Source organism: Gopherus flavomarginatus, chromosome 2, assembly GCF_025201925.1.
Source record: "Gopherus flavomarginatus isolate rGopFla2 chromosome 2, rGopFla2.mat.asm, whole genome shotgun sequence".
Classification (NCBI taxonomy): domain Eukaryota; kingdom Metazoa; phylum Chordata; order Testudines; family Testudinidae; genus Gopherus; species Gopherus flavomarginatus.
Genome location: NC_066618.1, coordinates 119741653 through 119763354, shown reverse-complemented (window position 1 = coordinate 119763354; position 21702 = coordinate 119741653). Strand labels below are relative to the sequence as shown.

Below are 21702 nucleotides of genomic sequence, written 5' to 3'. Positions count from 1 at the left end.
GTTCCCTCTTACTAACAGCGAGATGGAACCTGGTGGTGTCTTATCTACTGACAACTGTAGCGTACGGTTATCTAAACTTCTGAAGCTTTTTGGGACAACCTTCAATCTTTTACTTACAATTTTATGGACTAAAACAACGAGGAGTCCTTGTGGCACCTTAGAGACGAACAAATTTATTTGGGCATAAGCTTTTGTGGGCTAGAACCCACTTCATCAGATGCATGCAGTTAAAATACAGGAGGCAGGTATAAATACATGAAAGGATGGGGGTTGCTTAACCAAGTGTGAGGTCAGTCTAATGAGATAAATCAATTAACAGCAGGATACCAAGGGAGGAAAAATAACTTTTGAAGTGCTAAGAGAGTAGCTGTCCACCTTGAAATCCTTTGACCCAATCCCCCTGCATACCCTCTTATTATCCTCTCATATAAAGCAATAAAGGGAAGCATTGGAAGATAAATCCTCCAAAGCTCACTTGGTACCGAAGACAAGTGAAAAGGAGCAGACTGTTACAGCAGTTTCAACTGTTATTGGGCCCGGTTTCAAAGGCCCCACTGCTAATGACATCTCAGGTACTGGGGGAATGATTGTTGTTTGTGGAACCATTATCAGCATCGAGGCATCCACCAGTACTAACTGGAGTGCTAGCACTGTTGGTGCAATACCCATTGAAAGACTAGAAGAGTTCTTTGGGGCTCTGTCCTCCCCCCCAGTAGACACTAGTGAAAAGAATCTAGTCTTGTGGGCATGAGGCACATGTGCACTTAGAGTGGGTGTGACATTCCCTCTGGTGTTATCTGAACTGGTGATCTGCTAGGTCACCTCAATCCTTGACTCTGGGAGCCAGCCTTACAATGCTCTGCTGTGAGAACCCCATTCCTGGGCTGTTCACGCTCAGCCTCTACTTGCAACTAAATGGCACTGGCCAGTATCTCCTGTCCCAAACACAACCCTAGGAACCTCCATCTTGCAGTGTCCAGTTATGCCTGCTGGATGCTGCAAGCTTATATGAGTTAGTCAATTTATGAAAGAAATTGATTTGTACCAGGCTTGTTATCCTGAGGGGAGTCTCTGACACGCTTCAAACTAAACGCACTGCTTCAGGTAGAATAAACAAACAGATTTATTAACTGTAAAGATAGATTTTAAGTGATTATAAGTCAAAGCATAACATGTTGGATTTGGTCAAATGAAATAAAAACGAAATGCATTCTAAGATGATCGTAACACTTTCAGTGCCCTCACAGACTTAGGGCTTGTCTACACCATGCAGCTTTTAGCAACAAGTCTGTGTCGACACAGCCTTTTTGCTAAAAGTCAGCGTGAGTAAATGCTCTTTGTCTGCACTTTTGCCGACAAAATACTTCCAGCCCTGTGAGTGGTGTTAGTTTTGTCTGCAGGAGAGCATTGTGACATCCTCCAGGGTACAAGCTGGACTTTTGAACAGCGGTGTCCCCTTAATTCTCGAAACCAGGGCATTTCTTACACTGATTTGCTAGTGAAAAGCAGCCTCCCCAAGCTTTGATCTCACACCGTTGTGGTGTGACAAGAATAATGGCTGCACTCTTCGGGGTTTCAAAACACTGTATTACCTGTCTATGAGACTCATCTTTTCAATGAAAGGACGGACAAGTGTTCACACTTACTGAAAGACTCAAGGGCAACCCTCTGTTTCCTGGGCATATATACACTTGCCCCAAAGAGAAAATACCTTTAACAACCCTACAAACCAAGGCCATACCTCAATCCTCCTATCACCAGTGCTCCTAAGAGCCACCCTGCAAATGACAGAAAATGTAGAGTTCAAGATACCCTGTGCCTTCCACTTCAACTGTGGCTACTCAACCTCATATTCCAGCCAAGGGATATTTTTGACAACTTTTAGAGAGTTGCAAACCAGTATCAGTGCCATCTCTACCTAATTCTGAGATTCATTTGGGGGGACTGGTTGCACAATTTTACCACAATTGGGCAGCATTAATAGACAAGTGGGTTCTAGATATCATCCGTTCTGGCTATACCATCAAGATTCTCTACCCACCTCCTCCAAAACTCACTTCCCTGTCCCTTTTCAGGGACTGCTCTCGTAAAAGGCTCCTCCTTCAGGAGGTACAGTCTCTTCTCCAACAGGGAGAAGCATTGTGTATTTACGCATTGCCATTTGCTAGACTCCTCCTCCATTGACTAGAGGCTTGGCTCCAAAGAGTGTACAGACCAAACAAGCACAGCATGAATACTATAGTGATAATCTCTCCCCTGGTGATGGTCTCTCTGGTATGATGGAGTGACCCTGGACATGTGTATCCATGGGAGTTCCCTTTCTAGCCCCTACACCAGACAAAATGATAATTACAGATGCCTCTCTGATGGGCTGGGGAGCCCACATGTGCAATCTGATGGGCTGGGGAGCCCACATGTGCAGGGTTGCAACACCACTCAAATTTGGCCTGGCCACCGCCGCCATCCGCCAAATCTGGAATAACAGAGGGGCAGCCAGCCATATTTGGGTGGCATTGAGACTCCATGCTCCACGTCACAGTGTCATTATTAGAAGACTCACCGCTTCTCCCTTAGAAAGTTTGATGAGCAGCACATCTCCCTGTTGAGACCTCTGTTCTAGTGCAAGCAGAAGTGATGGACTTGATGCAGAAATAGGGTGATAATCTATGGCTTGTGTTAGTCAGGGGGTCATAATGGACCCTCTGGCCTTAGAATCTATGAATAACTGTCTTCTATACACATTGAGAGTCAGGATGTTAAATTATCTATCAGATACAACAAACATAAAAAATCAAGTGTATGCAATAAAATATTCTTAGAATCTCCCAAGTGCCAAAGACTCAGTCAAGAAATTAGCTGATCACTTCCCAGATATAGAGATGCATGATTGGCTAAAACTGATATTTACCATCTGATTTGAAGGAGAATATTTATTTCAGCATAAAGCAGTTTGTACAGAAAGAATCAATTCTTCCAGGATTATCTGTGTGGATCCTCACTCTTGGTAAATGCCTCAGTGCGCATGAAATTGACATTTTCTGCTTAGCAGTGTCTGCACCCAGGCTTCCTAACTCCTTATGCCCCTAAACTATGGTATAAAAAAGGGACAGGCTACCTAGCAGTAATTCCTGCTTGCTCTCTGCTGTAGTTAAAAGGAAACACACCCTATTCTGTTGCTCTTCCATTGGCATTTTTTAAAGGAAAATAACTTTTATAAATAAATGCCATCTTATTTATGAACTCTCCAGCTGTCTTTGTTCTCATTCTCATGATGATTTCAGCAGTTAAGCCAATTTAGCAGATTTCTTCTCCTGTCACTTGAGATTCTCTAATACTGAAGTTAGCTATATTAAAATCACCCAGAAGTCCTATTAATGTATTTGGACCGTATCTCTATCTTTTAGTATAGTGACTACTATTTTTATGCTAATCATTGACTTTGTTAACACTGTTCATGAAGTTTACTCGATGCTCCGTTGTGTTGCAGGACTGGATCCTTTGTTAGTCTCTTCAGAGAGAAAACCAGTTGAGGGTCTTTGGGGCATATGCAGTAGATGGGGAAGATTATTCAGTTCCCCTTTAAAATCTACTTTGTGGGTCAACGATCTGAGAACTGAATATAAAGTAAAGTTCGTTGTTTGCCAAAACTAAAACATCTTTTATGTCTCTTTCCTGCTGAGCCATGTAAACAAACCAGCCCATCTCTCTGTGTTTTATCAAAATCATCTTATTTAAAACAGGATTTGTGAATTAATGCCACTTTTGTTTTAGCTTTTTTTAATGCATGTAATTCTTTGCTCGGAAAGGTGCAATCATTTAATCCCGTAATGTTCCAGCAAGAACATTTATCCTCCTTTATTGCAAATGAAGTATTCCTACTAGAAATTTAATTTTTTTTACGCTTCTTTTCACCCACCTACTGACCAATCACACCCACAAATCATATTCTGTATTTCCATAGTAAAATTATTAACAAAGTGAGATGGACTAAAAAATTTTACCTGTATTCAGAACTGGAAATACAAACATCCCACTGCTTAAGTGAATCGTCAGCTGGTTGCTTTAAAAGTAGAACAAGCTTGGCTAGTCTAAAACTGGTTTATATTCAGATAAACAATGCTTCATTAATATTGATGACCAGTGTGTGAATCTTATCAAGGATTTTTTAAATGGTCAAGTACAGTAGAACAAAGATTCTAGCACCAGAATGGCATTTCAGAACTCAATCTTTTTAATTGACCAATTCTATGAAAAAAAATCAGAAAATTGTGGTTTTCAGACGTCTGTTTATCTGCTCTGCCTATGCAAATCCTTGCTTATCTTCATGATGGTATACCCTCAGTATTACAGTGTGGGAATGATTAGTTAAAGAAGCTATGGGCTCACTACAATATTCTTCATCAATTTTAATTTTACTCAGGGCCCAATGCAGTAAAGCACTTAAATACATGCTTAATTTTAAGCAGGTGAGTAGTCCCATTGTTAATTCACTAGATCCCTTACTTTTTTAAAAAGACCAACCAAAGGGATCACCCTCTTCCTGTGACCCTTCATTACAGTTCAAGTGGTGGGAGAGCCGCTCTCTGTCCCATGATATAATCTGGAAAGGAAGAAAGGCACACAGCCTGTCCTGTCTACACTGCTCTTCTTGCGTATGCCTGTGCTTTCCTTTGGAGCAAGGCTCAAAGCTTTGTTTCCTTTTTAGTTATGTTTGAGATGAGTGCTGTATGTGTGGGTTTTCCTTCCCTGTTGTTTGGGCTACCTGCTTACTATCTCTTCATGTTGCCAGTGGTTATAGGACATTGGAAGATTTTATAAAAATGACTGATTACTGATAAATGAACATTAAGTTCCTGTTTGGCTATGTAGAGATGTGTAGTGAAGGAAATTTGTGTCTACTCTTTACTGTTGATCTCAAATGAAAATTTCTCAAAGTATTATGGATCCAGACCTCTACCCCAGATTAGTGCTCTTCAATTTGATGTTGGATCCTGTTATTTCACTTTGTAGGCTGGGAACACTGCAAAAAGAGTGAATTTGTGTGTGTGGCCTAGTGAGTCTTGTCTAGTCCTTGATGGGAGAAGTGGTGGCTGTGATGCAGGGCTGTTGAATTGGGAAATTTCAAGTGGGAGAAAAATAGAGCTTCTTGTGAAACACGAAGAACTCTTCCACCGCCAGCCAAGAAAAGCAACATCAGTTGGCCATTGCTTTTGTTTTTCTGATCATCTTTGCTTTAAATCCTTACCTTGAGCTGGAATAAATGTTTGTTTAACTAAATGTAATAAACGTGGCATGGCTATATGGCATATTTTATTTATTATTACTGGATATTTAGATTTATGGTAATACTTTGCCTTCAGTTTAACATGGGAGTTGCTTCCCAAGGGAAAATGAGGGCAATTAAAAAAAGTTATTTGATGTATTAATTTGAATAGGAAGATAAGTGATTTTTTTGTGATATTCTGGAAGAGAAATGTTCTACTCTAGCCGTGTTTGTATGCCAATAAAAGACTGTTTGTATCAGAGATAATGAACTTGTTTTGTCTCCTAGGTTGGACTGGCTGTAATACCTGATAGCACAGCTGGATCTGTTTTGTGTGCCATGAGTAAGCTCCTGGATCAAGCTTGCATCCTTAGTGAAAATCTACACAAGTTTCTAGCCTCTTGCTGTTATAGTCTTCTTTACTTCCTGTTAACTTTAGACAAAGAGGATGCAGAACATGCGCGGAAGAGGTAATGCTTGTTGTAAATGACAGAGAATTTCTTAAATTTAACATCTATGTTTGAATATTTGTGACTTGTTTCACTTTGTGCTTTAGCCCCTATTCATGCTTATTGTGAAATAATTGTTGGAATTAGGAAAACCCCACCATATGTACGGTTAGCTGGAATTATAAAAAGTTATTTCAAAGCTTTTGCTTATTATAGTTGTTGTAGGTTATGCCAGAAAACAATGTTATATCTTGGCTCTGGAAAGGTTGGCATTTATACCTTAATCTTTGGATTTAGCCTTTGGTTCATTAGGAACAGTGAAAGTGGCACTTAAAATTCTTGGATTTAGAAAATCATTGTTTTAAGACACTAGTGCTTTTAATTAGTCTATATGCTTAACTATCTAGAATATTGAGCTTTAGCAAAGCTTCTCAAATGTGATTTTATAGAATTTGGAAATCAGTTAGACTAAAAAAGGCTAGATATATTTAAACCACACAAGTATATTTATCATTGTAGATGGCGTGTCTTTTTTTAAAGAAACAAGATAGATAGTATCTCATCTTTTATTGGTGAAAGAGACAAGTTGTAATGGATGAGGTTGACTATCTGTTTGGGGTGGATAACTGAGGGCTGTCCATTGTCGTGTAGCTATCTAGGGCAGGCAGCGATGCTCTCATTGTGAGGGATGTTGGTGTATTGGGAGGTGACATCCATCATGGCAAGGGTGGTATTCTGAGAAAAGATGTTAGTATTGCAGAGTTTCTGGAGAAAGGCAGTTGTGTCCTGCAGGAAACTGGCCCTTTGTGTGGTGAATGGTTTTGAGCATGGTTTCTATGAGTTCTGATATTCCTTTAGTAAGAGTGCCGTGGCCAGATATGGGTCTGCCTGGGTTTCCTTGATTGTGTATCTTGGTAAGCATGTAGAAGGTCTTTGGGTGGTTTTGTGGGGGTGGGGGTGAGGTTGTAGCGTTTCTGTTGGAGTTGTCTGGAGAAGGATTTGATGATGTCTTTAAATTCTTGGCTGAATTGTGGTGCGGGCTCTTCACTGAGTTCTTTGCAGTAGGTGGTGTTGGAGAGTTGACGATTGGCCTTGTTAATGTAGTCATCACAGTTGAGGACTATTATAGCACCCCCTTTAACTGCTGGTTTGATCACTGTCTGCAGGTGGTTGGATTTCAGGAACTATAGCTGTCCTCTCAGTAATGGAGAGATTGTGGTGGATGTGATGTTAACCGCTGTACAATAAAGAGAACAATTGTTCTCATATCAAATCATTTTTAGTTGGGCTGTCAGTTGCAATTAACTCACGTGATTAACTCAAAAAGTAATTGTGATTAATCGCAACTTATAACAATAGAATACCAACTGAAATTTATTAAATATTTTTGGATTTTTTTTACATTTTCAATATTGATTTCAATTACAACACAGAATACAAAGTACACAGTGCTCACTTCATATTATTTTTTATTACAAATATATGCACTGTAATAATGATAAACAAAACAAATAGTATTTTTCAATTCACCTCATGTAAGAACTGACGTGCAATCTCTTCATTGTGAAAGTGTAAAAGACGGTTACTCACTTCTGTAACTGTTGTTCTTCGAGATGTGTTGCTCATATACATTCCAGTTAGGTGTGCGCGCCGCGCAATTTTTACTCTAGCAACTCCGGTGGGTCGGCTGGTTGCCCCCTGGAGTGGCGCCGCCATGGCGCTCGATATATACCCTTGCCGACCTGTCTGCTCCTCAGTTCCTTCTTGCCAGCTACTCAGACAGTGGGGAAGGAGGGCGGGTGTGGAATGGATATGAGCAACACATCTCGAAGAACAACAGTTACAAAGGTGAGTAACTGTCTTTTCTTCTTCGAGTGCTTGCTCATATCCATTCCAGTTAGGTGATTCCCAAGCCTTACCTAGGCGGTGGGGTCAGAATGAGATGTCGCAGAGTGCAATACGGCAGAGCCGAAGGCTGTGTCATCCCTAGACTGCTGAACCAGGACATAGTGGGAGGCGAAAGTGTGGACCGAGGACCAGGTCGCTGCACGGCAGATTTCATGAATGGGCACATGCGCGAGGAAAGCAGCTGATGAAGCTTGAGCCCTGGTGGAGTGCGCAGTCACGTGGCCTGATGGGACGTGAGCCAAGTCGTAACAGGCGCGGATGCACGACGTTACCAAGGAGGAAATGCGCTGCGAGGAGACAGGAAGCCCCTTGATCCGCTCAGCCACCGCGACAGAGAGTTGGGGGCTTCTGCGGAATGGCTTAGTTCGTTCTATATAAAACACAAGCGCTCTACAAACGTCTAGGGAGTGTAGCTGCTGCTCCCTGCGAGACGCATGTGATTTTGGGAAGAAGATAGGGAGGAAGATCTCCTGGTTAACGTGGAAGGCCGATACCACCTTGGGGAGAAAGGCCAGATGTGGCCGCAACTGCACCTTGTCCCTGTGGAACACCGTATACGGGGGTCCACCGTGAGGGCCCAAAGTTCCGAAACTCTTCTCGCGGACGTGATGGCCACCAGGAAAGCGGTTTTCCAGGAGAGGTTGAGAAGGGAGCACGTTGCTAACGGTTCAAACGGAGGTGACATGAGTCTGGCAAGAACCAGGTTAAGATCCCATGTTGGGGCAGGGCGGCTTACCTGAGGGTAGAGGCGCTCTAGGCCCTTAAGGAACCTAGACACCATTGGATGGGAAAACACCGAGTTGCCATCCTCTTCTGGGTGGAATGTAGAGATGGCCGCCAAGTGGGCCCTCAGAGATGATACCGCCAAGCCCTGTTGTTTGAGGGACCAGAGGTAATCCAAGATGTTAGATATGGATAGCTCAGCGGGAAGGAAGTTCCGCTCCACGCACCAGCATGCAAAGCGCTTCCACTTGGCCAAATATGTCGCTCTAGTGGAAGGCTTCCTGCTACCTAGGAGTACCTGCTGCACTGGGGTGGAGCAACGCAGCTCAGAGTGAGTCAACCACGCAGGAGCCATGCCATGAGGTGGAGCGACTGAAGGTCCGGGTGACGGAGCTTGCCGTGGTCCTGGGTAATCAGGTCCAGGTGAAGAGGCAGGGGAACAGGGTCGGCTACGGACAGGTCTAGCAACATGGTGTACCAGTGCTGCCGAGGCCACGTTGGAGCTATCATGATCAAGCAGGCTTTGTCCCTGCGTGCTTTCAGTAGGACCCTGTGGACAAGTGGAAACGGTGGAAAGGTGTAGAGCAGGTGTAAGCAGCAAAGAATCCTGTGGCACCTTATAGACTAACAGACGTTTTGGAGCATGAGCTTTCGTGGGTGAATACCCACTTCTTCAGATGCATGTGGTGGAAATTTCCAGGGGCAGTATATATGCATACTGAAGAAGTGGGTATTCACCCACGAAAGGTCATGCTCCAAAACGTCTGTTAGTCTATAAGGTGCCACAGGATTCTTTGCTGCTTTTACAGATCCAGACTAACACGGCTACCCCTCTGATACTAGAGCAGGTGCGTCATCCATGGCACAAGGAAGGCGTCAGCCATTGAACCCGGTGAGAGGCCTTGAAAGGAGCAGAACATCTGGCATTTCCTGTTCCCTTGGGAGGCAAAGAGGTCTATCTGGGGAAACCCCCACTTCCGGAAGAGTGAAAGGGCAACGTCCGGGTGAAGTGACCATTTTTGGGACAGGAAGGATTTGCTGAGGCGATCCGCCAGCGTGTTCTGAACTCCTGGGAGAACGGACGCGACGAGGTGTATAGAATGGGCTATGCAGAAGTCCCATAGATGTAAGGTTTCCTGGCACAGGTGTGAAGATCTCGTGCCGCCCTGTTTGTTTATATAGTGCATGGCTGTTGTGTTGTCGGTGAATACCGACACACAACGGCCCTGCAAGTGTTGTCGGAACGTCTGACAAGCGAGGCGGACCGCTCTCAGCTCTCGGACTTTGATGTGGAGATCCAGCTCGTGAGGTGACCAACGGCCTTGGGTGCGTAGGTGCCCGAGGTGAGCCCTCCAACCAAGGGACGATGCATCCGTTGTCAGGGACGCCAAGGGCTGAGGCGGGTGGAACGGGAGCCCCGCACGCACCATGGAGGGATCCAGCCACCACTGGAAGGAGTCCAGCACGGTCGAAGGAATGGTGACGACCATGTCCATAGGATCCTTGGCTGGACGGTCTTGCGAGTTGAGCCAGGATTGGAGGGGCCGTAGGCGCAGTCTTGCGTAGTTCGTTACGAACGTGCAGGCCACCATGTGGCCCAAGAGAGCAAGGCAAGTGCATACTGAAGTTAGCGGCGCCGCTTGCAGCCTCTGGATGATGGCCGTGAGAGCCTGGAACCGCGGCAGTGGTAGGCAGGCTTTGGCAAGAGTCGAGTCCAAGGTGGCCTCGATAAACTTTATCCTCTGAGTGGGGATTAGAGTCGATTTTTCCACATTGATCATTAGACCTAGATGTAAGAAAAGGTTCTTGACAATGCAGACGTGACTGAGGACTCGCGTCTCGGAGGTCCCGTGGATAAGCCAGTCGTCTAAATACGGAAAGACGTGTATCCGACTGCGGCGAAGGTGGCTGGCGACTACAGCCATACATTTGGTGAATACCCTTGGGGCTGTAGAGAGGCTGAACGGGAGGACCGCGAACTGAAAATGCTGCCGGTTGACCACGAACCGGAGGAACCTCCTGTGAGGTGGAAAGATGGCTATGTGGAAGGTAGGCATCTTGCATGTCGAGGGCGGCATACCAGTCTCCATGATCCAGGGATGGGATAATGGTCCCCAGGGATACCATACGGAACTTCAACTTTACCATGTATCTGTTGAGTTCCCGCAGATCGAGGTTTGGTCTGAGACCTCCCTTCGCCTTGGGGATCAGGAAGTAGCGGGAATAAAACCCCTTGCCCCGTTCGTGCTCTGGTACCTCCTCTATGGCTCCTTTGCACTTGCATCTCCTGTAGGAGGAGTTGCTCGTGAGAGGGGTCCCTGAAGAGGGACAAGGGAGGAGGGTGGAAGACAGGGGTTGAAATAAATTGCAGGTGGTATCCAAGTTCTAACGTGCGTAGGACCCAACGATCTGACGTTATCTGGTACCACGCAGGGAGGAAGAAGGAAAGCCGGTTGGAAAAGGGCGGGGACGGATCCTTTAAAGAAACTGGTACAACGCCCTCCGGCGCACCTTCAAAATGAAGGTTTTGGCCCGGGGGGAGGCTTGGAGGAGCTTTGGTTCTGGCCTCCTTGGTTGCCTGATTGTCTCCGGCGGCCGTTTCTGCCTCGCCGTCTGGCAAAGTCCTGTCTCTGCTGGGGTTGAGGGTAAGGGCAGTGCTGTTGGGGTCGGAAGGGCCTGCGCTGAGTTATGGGCATATTTATCCCTAATGAACGCATAATGACCCTGTTGTTTTTTAGGCTCTGCAGCCTAGGGTCAGTTTTGTCCAAAAATAGCCCTTGACCCTCGAATGGAAGGTCCTGAATCGTGTGCTGGAGCTCTGGCGGGAGGCCAGAGACCTGCAGCCACGAGATACGGCGCATAGTCACGCCAGAGGCCAGAGTCCGGGCGGCTGAGTCCGCGGCGTCCAGGGAAGCTTGGAGGGAAGTTCTCGCGACCTTTTTCCCCTCGTCGAGGATCGCTGAGAACTCCTGCCGTGCATCCTGTGGAAGCAGCTCCTTAAATTTGTCCGCCGCTGCCCAGGTATTGTAGCTATAGCGGCTAAGGAGGGCTTGCTGGTTGGACACCCGGAGCTGGAGAGCTCCCGCAGAGTAAACTTTACGCCCAAGCAAGTCCATACGTCTTGCGTCCTTCGATTTAGGAGCTGGGGCCTGCTGGCCATGGCGCTCCTTCTCGTTAACCGACTGGACAACGAGGGAGCAAGAAGGAGGATGTACATATAGATATTCATAGCCCTTTGAGGGCACCATGTACTTGCACTCTGCTCCTCGCTCAGCGGGCGGAACAGAGGCCGGAGACTGCCATATTGTAGTGGCATTGGCCTGTATGGTTTTTATAAATGGGAGAGCCACTCTAGTGGGGGCATCAGATGACAGTATGTCCACCACTGGATCTTGGACCTCTGGGACCTCCTTGGCTTGTAAATTCGTGTTCTGTGCAACACGCCTGAGGAGGTCCTGGTGGGCCCTGAGGTCAGTTGGAGGAGGGCTGGTTGACAAGGTTCCAGCTACCGCCTCGTCAGGAGAGGACGAAGATGAAAGACCTGGAACGAGCGGGTCTGAAGAGGGCTCCGCCTGAAGCAAAGTGTCCATCTCCCTGGGGAGCTCAGAGTCCTGTGGCTGGGTCACCCCTTCCTCTATAGCAGGAGGGGGAGGGCGGGTAATCGTGGCCTCCGGTGCCCTGTGTTCCGAGGCCGTCGAACGCGGAGGACTTGGGGGAGGGCCTTGGGCTTGATGGTACGCCCAAGGTGTCCAGAACCCCCACTGCTGCGGATCATGTTCCTGAGGCTGGGGCTCGCTGAACAAGGCAGGAGGCACGTCAGTGTCTGGGGCGTATACACTGTCCGCCTGAGAGGACAGGGACGGCTGACGGGACGGCCATGGAGTAGCTGAGCGAGGCTGGTATGAGTCCCTCGCTCCCGTCGTTGGAGATCTCCTCGGTGCCGGGGATCGGTACCGGGAATCGTATCGGTGCCGAGACCAGGACCTGCAACCAGCGCGGTGCTGGGAGGTCAACCTGGATCTCGATCGTCTACGACGGGACCGGCTGCGAGAGTCTTGGTGCCGGGAGCGGTACCGAGAGTACCAACCGGGACGAGAGGTGGATCTGCGCCGCGAGTACTACCGGTGCCGTCTGGGTGAGCGGTGCCGGGACTGCGAGCGGCGTCGAGATCGGGACCGGCCGCGAGACCTGGAGCGGTGCCGAGACCTAGATCTGGAGTGGTGCCGGCTCGTCGACTCCATCGAAGGAGGCCTCATAGCAGCAGGTTTGCCTCTGGACTGGAGAACCCGCACCGGCGGTGCCGGGGATTGAGGCAGGGCCGATTCAGTCATGGCAATAAGGTCCCTGGCTGAGGAGAATGTCTCCAGCGTGGAGGGGACCATCAGCTCGACCACGGGTCTCACCGGCGAGCTCTCCTGGACCGGACTCGACGGCCCTCTCAGGACCGGAGTCGATGGTACCACAGGCGTCGGTGTTGCGGCATGTGTAGGTGCCAGGCGATCCGGGCGAGTCTGCACCGAGGGTGTGGAAGAGGTTGAAGGCCTTCGGTCAGGTCCCTGCACCGGAGAAGGCCGGTGCTGAGGTGTCTTGGCGGGGCCAGCGCGGTCCGGTGCCAGAGAAGCGCTGTCAGCGCTCAGTGCCGAAGACGGAGGGTTACGGGCTGCCTCCATAAGGAGAGTCTTTAACCAAAAGTCCCTCTCCTTTTTAGTCCGCGGCTTAAAGGCCTTGCAAATGCGGCACTTGTCGGAGATATGTGATTCCCCGAGGCACTTTAAGCAAGAGTCATGGGGATCGCTTGTGGGCATCGGCTTTTTACAGGCCGGGCACGGTTTAAATCCTGGTGAACTGGGCATGGGCCCCGGCACCGGGTGCGGGGAAGGGCTCGAGCCCAAACCCCACTAAACTATGTACAACAACAAACTAACGACTGTAAACTATAAAACTAAGATACTAAGAACTAAGTCAACTATTCACAACTAGAGATTAGACGAACAGAGAGAAGCTAGGGAAGTGGAGGACAGCTAAGCTGTGCTCCACTGTTCCAACGACCGACACGGGCGGTAAGAAGGAACTGAGGAGCAGACGGGTCGGCAGGGGTATATATCCAGCGCCATGGCGGCGCCACTCCAGGGGGCGACCTGCCGACCCACCGGAGTTGCTAGGGTAAAAATCTTCTGATGGGCGCGCACACCTAACTGGAATGGATATGAGCAATCACTCGAAGAAGAATTTAGAAATACAGATTTTTTTTGGTTATGTAACTGCACTCAAAAAAAAAAACTGTGTAAAACTTTAGAGCCTGCAAGTCCACTCAGTCCTACTTCTTGGTCAGCCAATCACTCAGACAAACAAGGTTGGTTACAATTTGCAGTAGATACTTCTGCCTGCTGCTTATTTACAATGTCACCTGAAAGTGAGAACAGCCGTTCACATGGCACTTTTATAGCTGGCGTTGCAAGATATTTACATACCAGATATGCTAAACATTCATATGCCCCTTCCATGCTTTGGTTGCCATTCCAGAGGACAGCTTCCATGCTGATGATGCTCGTTTTTAAAAAGAAAAGAAAAAAGCATCAATTAAATTTGTGACTGTACTCTTTGGGGCGAGAATTGTATGTCTCCTGCTCTGTTTTACCCACCTTCTGCATAAATTTCATGCTAAAGCGGTCAGATGATGACCCAGCACGTGTTGTTTGTTTTAAGAACACTTTTTTTGCTGCAGATTTGACAAAACACAAAGAAAGTACCTATGTGAGATTTCTAAAAATAGCTACAGCACTCGACCCAAGGTTTAAGAATCTGAAGTGCCTTCCAAAATCTGAGAAGGACGAGGTGTGGAGCATGCTTTCAGAAGTCTTAAAAGAGCAACGCTCTGATGCAGAAACTACAGAACTCAAACCACCAAAAAAGAAAATTAATCTTCTGCTGGTGATGAAAATGAACATGAATTGGTTCACACTGCTTTTGGGTTTTTATCGATTAGAACCCGTCATCAGCATGGATGCATGTCCTCTGGAATGGTGGTAGAAGCATGAAGGGACGTATGAATCTTTAGTGCATCTGGCACATAAATATCTTGCAACGCCGGCTACAACAGTGCCATGTGAACGAATGTTCTCACTTTCAGGTGACATTGTACATAAGAAGCAGGTAGCATTATCTCCTGAAAATTGTAACCAACCTTGTTTGTCTGAGCGATTGGCTGATCAAGAAGTAGGACTGTGTGGACTTGTAGGCTCTGAAGTTTTACATTGTCTTATATTCGAATGCAGTTATTTTTTTGTACATAATTCTACATTTGTAAATTCAATTTTCATGATAAAGAGATTGCACTACAGTACTTGTATGAGGTGAATTGAAAAATAATTTTTTTTTACAGAGCAAATATTTGTATTCAAAAATATAAAGTGAGCACTGTACACTTTGTATTCTGTTGTGATTGAAATTAATATATTTGAAAATGTAGTAAACATGATAAATATTAAAAATAATGGTATTCTATTAACAGCGTAATTAATCATGATTAATTTTTTAAATTGCTTGACAGCACTAGTTTTTAGTTTTAGAATTTACATTAAAAACTATGTAGGACCTACCATATATACTCGATCATAAGCGTGTCACTCTCCCTGCTAGTTTCTTGTGCCTTTTAAACACACACAGTAAAAGTTACTGTCTTTATCTCTGCTTGGTTGGAGAAGGGGTCTAATTAAAACCATCAGTTAACACAAAAAGGCTTCCTCAATATCAGTAAGATCCGGAAGTGGATGTAAATTTTATTCTCCTTTACTTGCTGTGTGACCCTTGTGGAATATTGTTGTATTTCTCTAATACTCTCTCATGTGGATTCACTGCATCCCCATGAATTGTCATGTGTGTATAGTTGAAAACAGACTATCAAATCTGTCAATCTTAACTTTATGGACACCTTGACTTGTGCAGATAAGGATACAGTCTGGGAGCACACTTTCAACACACTTCTATTCTGCACTTGAGAAATTGCCTTGTCTGTTAATTGCTTATTTCTTCTCCCCAGGGACATGTTATGGGGATCGTGTATTTCAGTGCTAGCTTTCGTGCCACGAGTGTTTAGGTTGATGCTGCAGAGTCTTCAAGTGAGCAGGGCCTGTCGGGAAGAACTGCCTGTCATTGGTCAGTTGTTGCGTTTGCTAATGCAGCATGGACAGCTCAGGAGTCACATGGTGACAAGTGAACTTCTTGTGCAACAGATTGTCAAGGATATTATGGTATGAAACTATTTTTTTTCCAGAAGACTATAAGAATATCTTATTCTAGCAGTGAGAATAAACCTCAACAACCCTAAGTTGCACACAAAACTCATTCAAATCACATACAAAAAAAGGCACCCAGAATGTGGTTCATGGAGTCCAAATTTTGGTCCATAGCTGCCTTCTGTATGCCTTGACAGGGCAGCCCACAGAATAGGGGGGGGCTACCTGTGTGAATATGTGCTACTTATCAGTGATGATCCTCACTGGCTGCTGTGTCATGAGGCATTCTCTGGGAATACCAAAAGCGTGCAGTGTGCCACTATCAGTCGGTGTCAGGAAAGCCATTCCATTGCTGCTGTGCAGATTTCTCTGCTTAGGCTCTCGCTGACAAGGAAGACCAACCTCTAAACTCGTAGCCATGGGGAACAGTAGCCAAGTCAAGGGGCCATGGACACCAGAATCTATTCAGTGGCAAAATGCATCTGAGGTTGGTTATTTTTGTTACAAACAACTTGATGTAGAAGGGACTTCAGTGAGGGAGACAAACTAGGGTCAGTCCATGAGTTTACACTAAAACAGTGACAAACTATCAGGTTCCTCATTTTTCACAAATGTTTTCTGAGTTATAGAACAGCATCAGATTGGAACAAACTTTCCTAAAATATGTACAGCCACACTTCACTACCTGGGTGGGGAGAAAGAACAGAGACCCAGCACGAATCAGTGAAACCTAATCTTGAAAGAAGGGCAGTTCATGTGGTGTCAGGCTTCCTGCTGTCTAACTGGGGAACATTGTGTAACCCCAAAACATGACTGTTGTAACAGGCGCAGCACTTACTGCTTCTGTTTGCTGAGTGGGCTGCAGCCAGGATTTCTCAGCAGTGTTACTGTACTTGTTTTGGGACTGTTGATCTGAAAAGCAGGTGTCTCAAATAGGTTACTTGTTTTGATGGAGTGGGTTAGGATGTCCTTTAGCTTTAAAGCAGGAGGGCAAATGTGGCTTTTTTAGACTTCACTAGGTGGCTCCTTGAAAAGCCACACAGTCTGTGCATTCCCCCAGGCCTATCATGTCCACAGGAGCCAGTAAGGCTATAGCTGCACTTAGGGCGGTGTGGGGAGTACAGGTACTACATGTGTAGCTAAACACCACAGTGAAAGGCAGGTTGTGTACTTGTCACTGCAGTGTATAGCTACACCCAGGAGTGAAAGGCTCCAGGAGCAGAAAAGGCTCTAACAGCTCCAGGGAGCTGCTGGAGCCTTTGCCCACTGCTAGACCCTTCCCTGAGATATGGGAGAGGCTGCTTGGGCATGTACTGAGCCAAGTAGGACTCTGCTCTACTCGCCTGTACCATGTCTCACCATCCACACTGCTACATATACCTATGCTAGTGGGGATGCAGTGTTACTTTACACACCACCCTAAGTGTAGATGTGCCCTGAAAGAGCCACTGCCATATTCTGTGAAGAGACGATGACAGACTGGGCTTCTGGTGTTTAACACCATGGTATTTAAACCTGCTTGGCCAGTGGCTGTGGTGTTACACTCCCTGTTGGCATAAATAGCATGCTGGAGTGTTGTCTACCTTAGAGCGCTCAGTGGCTCATCTAGTGGTAGCTCTGGTGAGAATGTTTTTATAAAACTCCTTACTGTAGACATGGCCAGTGATTCTTCTTGCTATAGTAGAGTCTCAATCATTTCCACTAATGATTTGGAAATGCATTGTAAATTGCAGAATTGGAACTAAGCAAACAAACATGATTAAAATAGCATAGAGACTGCATCATGGTACACTCTGAAATAGCAAGTGAACCACACTTAGCAGATAGTCACACCCCTTCATAATATCATATAAACGATCTGTAGCTGATTTTGTAAAAAGTAATGAAGTCTTAATATGATCATTTCACTAGAGCACTCTCTCTCTGCTAATGTTTCTTGAACTCCAAATGATGGCTTCTTCTTTTCTCGATAATTACATGGTGTGTAAGTGAACAAGGATCCTCTGTATTTGATTTCTTGTTTGCAATAGAATGTCTGATTAACTGAATATATCAAGCCAACAACTGAAGCTTCCTGAGTAGTACTGTTAGTTTATGTGGGGTTTTCAACCTGTTTCCTTTTTGCCTCCAGACATTGAAGAGTGGTGAAGTCCAAGAGCAATGGCTAACAGACCTCCATTACTGTTTCAACATATATCTTGCCACACATCCACAGGGACCTGGTGCTATTAGCACAGAATATTGAAGAGATGAACATTGTACATCTGCTTTAAAGTGTTTACTTCCATTTAATTCTGAAAGGAAAATGTTGGGCCAATGTTTGTTACAAAAAAAATTTAAGTGGAACTTTAAATAAATTTTTTTTCATAAAATCTGTTTGTACTACTTTCTTGCTTCAAGACCAAAGTAATGTAACATTGCAGTGCAAGTAGATTAGGTAAAAACTGACTGCAGAAGAGGATACGCTGAGGAAGTGAAAATATTAAATGCTGTCACTGGGATGTGGAGAGCATCTCCTTTGTTTATTGGATTCTTTACTGACTCCAGTCATTTTCCATTATTTGTAACAACACTGAAATGATTTCATTGTGTAATATACAATGCAAAAATACTACTCCATGCTTTTTAAGGTGGAATAACAGTATTCTGGATATTTATTCTTTACTACATTTCTATTTTTTATATTTAATAAAGTCAAAGTAATAATATTCAACATGCTTAGGACAAAAGTTTAAGAAAAAAATTATGTAACATGTTCCTTTTTTCTTACATGTCCACCAAAGTGATCCCCTTGTCTGCCTTTCAGTTTCACTTGTGAAGTCAATGGCAAAACTCCAGCTGACATCAGTGGGAGAAGGCCCCATGGTGTGTGTCGATATATAGTTACAATTTCACTAACGAAGAAATTTACTTTGTTTTGAGGGGAGAGGGTGAAGTGGTGAAATCCTGGCCCCACAGCCTTTCACCCTAGAAACTTAACAGTTAACATGGTCCTTTCTTTGAGTCACTATTTTTACCAGTACATTAGTATCTAACAGTGAGCTCAGACACAATGTTCCCTGTTAGTGAAGAATCAAAGCACACAGGTTGCTGTTGAGCAGATGCACTCATTTCTAGTGGAGGCTATACTTTCTGCTCTGTGTAGATTTTCAGATACTTATTACAGGTAATTGCAAAGCTTTTGGTACTCTGAATTTGGGGTAAAATGAGACATAGTGACAAAGATTTTCTAAAATAGTTAATCCTTTAATATAACTGGCTCCGCACATCTAACGTGATTAGAGCAGTTTGATTTTAGTCCCACAGGAAATTCCAATACCTTGGCATTTGCTTTCACCCCAAAAAGTAAAATCAAATTTTTGTGGGATGAAAAGTTCTGAGAAACTTTGACTTGGAACTATCAAAACAAAAACTTGCATCATTTTTTGACTAAAATAAAAAATTGACAATTTCAGCCAAAATGAAATTGATGAAGGACAGCCATCTGAAAAGTTGTGAACACAAAGGATAGAGAGAAATTGATTAGGATATTCCCGAGGGGGTATGCTATGGGATGGAAATAAACAAATAATTTTAATATATAGCAATATTAGGAATATTCACTTGATAGCGGAGTGGAATCATCTCTCGAAAGGGTGGGAGACATATTAGTTCACCCCCCCCTTTAAATTTAAGAATAAATATGTGGATTGTATTGAGAAACTGGCTGTTTCATAGATCTGGATATTAACTGGGTGATAGGAGGGGAGATAGGGAGCTGAAATTCCCTCTAGATTAGACGCCCAAATTTTTAATCTAAGTGTAGAACGAGCCCTTGTCTTATGCTTTTTACCTAGAGAAAACTACGTACTTATGTTATTCTCCCAGGAAGTTATATTTTAGCTTTCATAAATCAAAAGTACTTTGCTAGGGCTGGAGAAGGCTATATAATGAGCAGGCGCAGTATTAAGTAAGTTTTTTTCATACCCCATATGTGGCTGAACATAGGGCTGTAATTAACACACTCAAAACATATTTATGGATAATTTTGATAAATTCTGTAAATTGTTAATTCCAGCCTACCTCTCAACTTGATGAAAGTTGAAATTCTTTGTCAGCAAATAAATTACTCTTTAATTCTACATTTCATTCATACATGAAATGAGTTCAACTCCCTGGAAGTCTGGTTTGGCATACAGCACTGAGATAATACACTAACGGAAAATACCTTTGTTAGCTTAATATTTTGTATACTTTTACAAGAAAGATTTCATACATCCCTGTAGAACTGGGGAGCAGTCTTTAAGTTGTTTTCAGGTTCCCTATTACTCCTACTCAGATTTGCTTAATGCTCAGGTCTTTTGGTTTTTGACTTTGCAGCAGTGGTTGGTCTCATGTTGTATGAAAATTGCTTCAGTTTTCCTTCATTCTCCAGCAGATGAACATACTGTAGGTTGCTTACTGTAAAAACAAAAAATGATGTTAGTTCTATGGGGTCATATTGATTTTTTTTAAAAAGAAAAGCTGCAGTCAGCTGTGGATCCTAGTGTTCAAATCTGCATAAACTATGACTACTACATTGTGTAAATGAGGCCATTTAACAGAAATATCCAAAGTTTCATCAGCTTGCCAGAAACAAACCCCTTTCTGACAACTCAGCCTGAGTCTATGGTTCTGTTTCATTCTGTCACAAGCCGGGGAGGCAGGCACATTCATTACTGCACTTCATGTAAACAGAATTTTCAGAAATACTTAAATGACTTAGGCACCTACCTTGCTCTAGCTAGTTACTGAAATGTTTACAGGTGACAGGTGTATCACTGGCAGCTGAACAGCTGGTTTGTTGAAATTGCCCAGGAAACAGCAAGATATTTTGTTTTGTATTGTTTGTGGGAGCTTGATGATTTACAAACCTTTCACTTGAAAACAAAACAAGAACCTCTCACAGTGTGCCCATGACTGTTCTAGACTTGCTCAGCTCTGAATTACGAGAGCAGAAGCCAGCTTGACATCAGCAAAACCTGCTTCTGAAGTAGGGAATTCCAAACTCCCAATAGGTTTTCTATCATAGGTACAAAATATTGTATATCTGACAAACACCGGTGTGGTTTTTTTTTTAACCTAGTTCATGATCCAATCTGTAAATAACTTCCCTGCCACAAGACAGTATAAAGAATAAAAGTGCACAAGATTGTGAGAAAAAGCCATTTACAATCAGTTCTTTTAAACAAATACTTCCTGGTTGGATTATTTGTCAAACATGGTCTGAGCTGGCAGAGGAACTCTGCTCTCTCTCCCCTTCCCCATGGGCTAAAATAGATTTTTCAAAACATCCAGCAAGTTGTTTTTATCCTTTGCCATGTTCCTCCCCCCTGTCTTCTTGAGCTGTGGCTGTGCTTCCTTCCAGGGCTTGGCTGTTGTACCACACCTGGGGCGTAAGCTGCCTCCTATCAATACAATTTTTTTTGTCCCCATCCCAAAATTTTCAGCCTGTGTACGCCAGTGAGAATGTTAAACTAGTTTGGTGCCAGTCCCCAGTTGGCAGATTTGTCACCGTACACTTTTTCACAAGGCACAAGAATGTTTGTAAGTGCCAATATTCTTCTCCTTCCCAGCTGTACCCGTCTTAGAGCGATGAATCAAACGTGAGTCCATTTTGACCTACGCCAGACAACTACGTCAAAAATACTGTTTCTGGCATTAGCCACTGACAGCTCTGAACTTTTCCAACAAACTTAATGTCATGCACGAAGGGCGTCAGATGGAAAACACGTTATTGTCTTTAAGGCAGGGCTCAAGTTCCCTAAGCTCCTATTAGGTGAATGAAAGTAGGTACTGTTCTACAGGCCCTGGGCAAAGTTCCTATCACTATCCTACTTATCACCAAGTTATGAAAGGTAAAGTCAACTCAACTCAAAGCTGCAAAAGAAAACCTTTCTAGTTCATAAAAGACAAGAGCAGAGAGATTTGTTGCCCCTAAAACCAAAGAACTAAGCAAAACACTATTTAAGTTTTAACATCTATCTTCAGCTGTTCCACGACTCAGTATGCAAAGGTGGCAGATTAAACACTTGCTGGGTAGCTTTCTAGGCTATATTGAGAATGACCAGAGGTTCTCTTAAATAGTGCAAGAAAGAGCATGTTT

The 21702-nt window shown here is 44.5% G+C and overlaps 2 protein-coding genes across 11 annotated transcripts in view; one reads left to right on the top strand and one right to left on the bottom strand.

The window, feature by feature from the left end:
• Nucleotides 1-17950, top strand: part of TEX10 (testis expressed 10) — a 131182-nt gene extending 113232 nt beyond the window's left edge. For 5 of the 6 annotated variants that reach the window (XM_050938146.1, XM_050938147.1, XM_050938149.1 and 2 more), the window contains 3 exons: nt 5552-5733; nt 15383-15593; nt 17710-17950. In XM_050938146.1, coding sequence (XP_050794103.1) covers nt 5552-5733; nt 15383-15593; nt 17710-17823 — 507 coding nt within the window. In that variant the 3' untranslated portion in view covers nt 17824-17950. The remainder of the gene's footprint in view (nt 1-5551; nt 5734-15382; nt 15594-17709) is intronic. The other variant, XM_050938151.1, reaches the window with a different exon arrangement.
• A 1097-nt stretch (nt 17951-19047) lies between these two features.
• Nucleotides 19048-21702, bottom strand: part of INVS (inversin) — a 219896-nt gene continuing 217241 nt past the window's right edge. For all 5 annotated transcript variants that reach the window (XM_050938135.1, XM_050938137.1, XM_050938136.1 and 2 more), the window contains one exon: nt 19048-20018. In XM_050938135.1, the coding sequence (XP_050794092.1) occupies nt 19903-20018 (116 nt within the window). In that variant the 3' untranslated portion in view covers nt 19048-19902. The remainder of the gene's footprint in view (nt 20019-21702) is intronic.